Genomic DNA, 6,399 nt, shown 5'->3' on the forward strand with positions numbered 1-6,399 from the left:
TTGTATTGAAAGTAAAGATTTTTTTATTACATAGATGCATTCTTAACTATATTAAATGATACACAAATAATCCAACCATTATTGTCCAAAATGCTTCCATAGACAAATAAAATAAAATTTAAAATCTTAGCAAAATTCCATGGGCACGTGCTCCTATGATCTATACAAATCTTATCATATACAGTCAGCACTGCAGGATGCAAAAAGAAAAAAAACAAGTCAAAGAAAGAAGTTGCAATAGAAAAAGACAGTTTCCTCCTTGCCTTCTTAACAAAATTACAATTTGAAGGACAAGATTGGTAAACCTTCCCTCTCCCTTCATAGTCTCACCTTCACCTCCATCCAACCTCTCTCTAAACAGTAACTACTACCCACAAATACAATCACAAGGAAATGACCCTTTCGTCCTCTTCTTTATTCTCTACACACTCAAAGACCATATACACACTTGAACTGATATAAAGACCCAAACCATGGCACATCTCATAAACAAGTTTTTAGCCTCTAAATATACAAAAAGAAAAAAAAAACTAGACATAAATGCCCCCCCTCTCTCTCTCTCTCATCAAAATTCACCTGATGCTTGCTAAGATCATTGGTTTTTCGATCTTTAAGCAACAGCGGAGATGCCTCGGCAGTTGAATCCTTCAACCCTCACTGCAGGATGCTTTTGGCCGAATTTTCCTCTGGCACAGCTTCCTCCATTCTTACGAGGTGATGGAGATGGCGAGGTTTCACAGGCAGGTGACAACGGGCTTGGGTTTTCGTTACCAAACTGAGCATCTTGGACAACTGGGTTCGATGCCCTACTTGGTGGAGACCCACAAAAGAATGGAGGTGATGATGGTATCAGATTGTTGGATTTCTCAACACCATAACATTCCTATAGAAAAGGGTGCATAAAACTTGATAAGGTCATTGAAAAGGATTCATACCAAAGAGTCTTCACATGACATTTTAGCATCAATTGACAAGGATTTTGAACTTTAATAGTTCATAAGAGGTGTGTTCGTTGTGTGTATGTGTGTGTATGTAACAGTAACACAAAAGATTGGAATAAAACATAAATGTTTAGAAGACTCATAGATTCACATTTGTGGTTGGGTCTTGAAGCAATATAACATTAAACACTCCATTAGATTATACTTAAAAGAAACTAACAACTCTAAAGTAGTTTCATCAAAGCTAAAAGCATATATGCTTCAAAGCTTTTTTACAAGCAGGGTCTTAACAGAAACAACCTTTCTACTCCTTGGGGGTGGATATAAAGTTTGCTTACATACTACCCCTTGACCCCGCTTTTTTGTGTGGGATTTTCCGGGTTCATTTGATTTGGTTTAGTTTGACATCTACTAAGGTGAACACTAAGAAAACAAAAACCGACAAGATTCATGTTATAGTTTCCAATGGTTTACCAATCAATGTCATAGCGAATTGTATGTGATGCAATAAAAGTTCTCGCTTTCTCTGTTTCTTGGCCATTTCAGAGCTAGAAAAAATGACTTTCCTCGGTCTCCTTTTGTTTTCATCATTTTCCTCTATTACCATTTTATAGGTCCATATTTAATCCTAAGATCAACTAAGGGGCCATTTACCAAAGGCTTACACGGTAAGCGCTTACCAAGTCAAATTACTTTACCAGATACACATGACAAGGATAGATAATTTTACCCGTTAAGACCAATGGTAAGGACCGAGATTCTTATCCAGTAAGTGAGGGTGACAACTCTTACCCAGTTAGTGCTTACCGGATAAATTGTTGTATGCGATGCTGTTTTGTTGGACCAAAATCTTACCCGATAAAACAAGTGATGATATTGAATGGCCCCTAAATGGGATTCATTGCCAAGATTCAATGTTTTAATTCAATCCCACAATTGACAAACCATGAGATCGAAAAATTTAAATATCGTGGAAACATTGATGGGTTTGGGAGTATTTAGCTCTAAAATGAATGGGATCCATGATCAGAAAAGTTTCGAAGTGATAAAAAAAGCTACTAAAATATTGTGCCCAAATTGAGGACTTCAAAATGTTTGACCATATAAAGTCAATAAGCAAGTTAAGTTAGCTTACAACCCCGTTAACAGTAGCTGTAGCAGAATCCGTGAAAAAATTGAACAGAAACAAACAAAATCTTGCAATGTCACTTTCAGATTAAAATATTGAACAGTCAAACTTAAATCTCATGAATCATGATGCGATCAAAGTGAAAAGTTCAGCTGTAATTCAATCTCAAATTAACCTAGTTCGATTTGGAAATGAAACACAACAGATTTTCGTTGATACCTTCGTCAGAATCATATCCAGAAGCTCCGTCCTGGCTTTTGATTCACACATCTCAGTTTGATGACTGTTTAAACATCAGAAATGAAACGGAATCAAACATCTGAAAATTAATCAAATGAAATTAAAAAAAAAGTAAGAACATAATTCAAATAAAATTACGAGTATACATGGGATAGTGGTGCTGGCATCGAGGAGATGAGGCAGCAATGACGGATTCTTTAATGGAAGGATTCAATAGACACAAACGACGAGGTTTAGGGCAAACAACGCCGTTCATCATCTCTCCACCCCTCACCAAGGCGTTGTTGTTGATGTTGTTGTTTTGCTGTTGATATGCACACCGATTCATCATCTCGAAACTCTTTTGATCAAAAATCGAGATCTGTATGCAAAATCAACAACACCTGCACACAGAAAACATAAATCCCAATTCATATAAACCAATAAACATATATACATGCGTGAGCACCATGTCGAATATGGAAATCAAATACTGTTCACAAGATGGAACCGAAAATCAAGAGAGAGATGTGAGTTACCTTGGTTGAAGGGTATTTATTCGACGCTTTGCAAAAACAGAGGATAGAGAGAGAGATAGAGATTTGATGGGAGGGAGAGAGAAAGGAAACTGGAAATGGGAGGTGGGAGGAGTATTCATAGAAAGGGGATGATTGGGAGAGATTTTTAGCACAATGTTGTTTTTTTCTGTTTGGGAAATCATTAACCTTTTGTATATTTCATTGTGTTTTTCTTAAACATTATAATTTTTATATTTATGATTTTAAAATTATGGTTTGTGTTATATTATTTGTAATTTATTGTTATTTTTATTTTTATAATTTATAATACAATGTTGTTTTAATCTTTGTAGTTTATAATTTTTTATCTTTTTATCCTACATTTTATAAGTAGGAATCAATTCATAATTAAAATAACAATAAATTACAAATTATATGGACGATAAATCACTTTTTTAAACCACATGGGCGAAAAACCATTCATTTCGTTGTTAAGAGACTGAATTATATTTTTAGTCCCTATAGTTTACACAAAATTAAAAACTGTCCCTAAAGTAAAATAATTAAATGTTCCACTCAAAATTCAAGTGGCTTAAAAGTTAAAAGGTTATCCAAGTCCTTGCTCTGTTAGGTGATCTTTCTATAACCACAAACCTTGATCTCTCTCTAGCTCCGGAAGAACCAATGCCTTGAGGAACTATACTATTCCTTCATGTTATTGGATTGTAATTTTGCGATCTATTTGGAGATGTTAGATTTTAGCGCCCAGTAGAACTATCAATATCATATACAAGACACCTTCATGCATTGCTTAAGATTTCTCCGAATAATGAGTTTGAAAAGACATTTTCGGACGGGGTAAAATTGGTGATGCAAAATCTGATCTCTCAACCAGGAGGAATGAGAGAAGTCTGAGTTTGAAATTTTGATTTTCGAAGAATAAACGTGTCTTCTGATGTTAACCTTCATTGTAATCATTTTACTTCATTTCTAATAAATGAAAGTTTCTATAGGGATGCGATCATGGTGTTGGTGAAGATGACCATTGGAGCTTGAGCTATTGATTTCGATTGCATGCTTAATCGTTGCGCTGATTCTTCCTGGTTGTTTTAAGGTGCAGTCTCTTTTCTTTTACGGTTTTGTTTGGTCTCTTGTTCGACGGCTCTTGTAGGTTTCGATCTAGGGCTTGTGTGTTGCTTGTTCTGCGACTGTCGATCGTGGCTGGGCGTTTTCTCTCCTGTTTTGGGGTTTATTTCTCTTGGTTTGGCGATCGGTTAGAAGGCCATCGGCGTTAGGGTTTGATCTCAGGTGGTCTGGATCGTTCCTGTTTGGAACAGGTTCTCTTTCCCTAGCGATCTGTTTCCTTGCCGGGACTACTGTTTGGTGGTATTTGGTTTCGACTTAGCTTCTGGCTCCATTGCTAGCTTGACCGACTATGTTGTTTGGCTGCTGCTGTGGGCGTTGGGATCTCTCGGATACAGCAAGTGTTTGTGCTGCGCTGTTATTTTTTTCGTGATTTTATGTGTTAAGTTGCATGGTTCTAAATTTTAATCGCTTTTGAATGCTGCTGTTGACCAATTTATTGGCTGGCTGTGTGATCATTCTTTTTCTGCTGCTTAGTTGTTTGTCTGCGGTTGTTTTGGGTTTCTTCCCACGCTGGTTTGCGACTGCTGTTTGGTTTCTTGTGCTGCTCGATAGTGACTGTTGGTGCTGCTTTGTTTCCACTGCTTGGTTTTCTGTCTTGGGATGTGTTGCTGATATTGTTTTGGGTTACCTTCTTTGTTAAGTTTCTGGATTTGGTGCTGATGTCCTTTTAAAACTTTTGGTTATCTGCTGGTTAATTGCTGTTGCTGCTTTTGATCACATTTTGACGGTTGTCGCTGCTGGTTAAAGGTTAGTCGTTACTTTGTTTGCTGCTGGTTAAAAGTAGCATTGCTTGCTGGGTTTTTCGTCTGCTGTTGGGTTCTTGGGTTCCTCGTTAGTATTAGGGGGACTGCTGTTAAGGGTCGTATTTTTTGCGGGGTTTTGCTGTTGTTTGCTGTTGAATTCCCCACGGTTGTTCAACCCTACTGTTTGGTTTTAGATTGGTGATCAAGATCACCCTCGGCTGCTGTTCGTTGGTCGGTTTTCTGCGGTTTGGTCAAAGGCTGTTAAGTCATATTGCTGGGTTGTTTCTCACCGAGTGTGGCTGCTGGTTTTTGTTTCCTTGCTGCATTGTTTGGCTGTGAGATAACAGTTCCTTTGGCTGTGTGTTGCTGCTGTTTTTTAGCTGCTGTTTGAGGGTCAGTTTGTTGCTGTCATTGCGGGTTATATTTTCCTGTTGTGGTTGAGTTGGGTTACGAGTTTGTTGCTGCTGTTTTTGTTGCCAAAGCGGTTGGCCGTTCGGTGGCTACGGACCTGAACTTTTACCCGCTGGCCGATAAAAATCAGGTGAGCGTGAAGATTCCGATTGAAATGGCCAAGGAGGCTGCGAAATCTTATAATTCGGTGCTCTATGGTTATTTTTTGGGCCCTCGCATTCCTTTTCCCTTGGTGCAAAATTTTTTCAAAGTTGCATGGGGAAAATATGGGTATTCTGACGCAATGTTGAACGAGAATGGTATATTCTTTTTCAAATTCAATGATGTAGGAGGGTGTGACCAGGTAGTCAGGCTGGCCCGTTAATGATCTGTGGATGCCTTTATTTGTCTATCGCTGGGATCCATCTAAGGGGCTACGGGAAACCGGAGCACATGTCTTGCCCTCTATGGGTGAAATTGCATAATATTCCATTGGTAGCCTTTAATAAGGAGAACGTTAGTCGTATTGCTAGTGTTTTGGGTGTACCGAAGCAAATGAATTCTTGTACGGCAGCCATATGTGATAAGGCTTGGGGACGTCCAGGTTTTGCAAAAGTACTGGTTGAGGTTTGGGTTGTGGGTGATCTTAAACGGCATATTGAGGTAGTGATTCCGAACCTCAACGGAGGGGAGGATGAAAAAGTAATTATCCAAGTGGAATATATTTGGGAGCCGATTCAATGCTCCCACTGCCATGTTTTTGGGCACAAAACATCGTCATGTGTGAAGGCCGTTAATCCGATTAAAGAAAAGCAAGTTGATGGGAGAAAAGATGTGGAGGGGTTCGTTAGGGTGGAGAAAAAACAATGGAGAGCCAAATCCGATGGTAATACTCATTCTTCGATTCCTCATTCTAAAAGCTCAAATGTGAAAACCGGTAGATCTAATCCGGCAATCATGGAAGCAAGCACTTCTAGGAGGAACCAGTCTGTGGAGCAGAATGTGGATCTAACAGCAGAAGAATCGTCTGGTCAATCTGACCAAGTTGTGAAAGCCGTCTCGAAGGGTCCAGGTAAGGGTACAGATGGGGTAGTCAAGCATGTGAGTTCTGGGACTTCTACTCAATCAAATGTTAAAACTGCCCCTCTTCTAGCTTCCATTGTCAAGTCTTTTTGACTGCCTCGGAGAGGGGTTCTAGGGAATTTAGGAGGGGAGGAGACTCAAGAGGGTATAGACAAAGAACCTGTTGCGAGTACATTGAATCTAGAAACTAGGGACCAATGGGTGGAGATTCAAAATACCCCCTCATGTTG

The 6,399-nt window shown here is 39.0% G+C and overlaps 1 protein-coding gene across 1 annotated transcript; it reads right to left on the bottom strand.

Annotated features, from left to right (window-relative positions):
- Window positions 1-234: 234 nt before the first annotated feature.
- Window positions 235-2,953, bottom strand: LOC112525103. The gene is made up of 4 exons (XM_025135061.1): window positions 2,829-2,953; window positions 2,457-2,693; window positions 2,290-2,353; window positions 235-883 (listed from the first exon to the last, which is right to left on the bottom strand). The coding sequence occupies exons 2-4, from the start codon at window positions 2,639-2,641 to the stop codon at window positions 611-613; spliced, it is 522 nt and encodes a 173-aa protein (XP_024990829.1). The 5' UTR covers window positions 2,642-2,693; window positions 2,829-2,953; the 3' UTR covers window positions 235-610.
- Window positions 2,954-6,399: the final 3,446 nt, after the last annotated feature.

The sequence above is a fragment of the Cynara cardunculus genome (assembly GCF_001531365.2).
Source record: "Cynara cardunculus var. scolymus isolate 2C chromosome LG 13, CcrdV1, whole genome shotgun sequence".
Classification (NCBI taxonomy): Eukaryota; Viridiplantae; Streptophyta; class Magnoliopsida; order Asterales; family Asteraceae; genus Cynara; species Cynara cardunculus.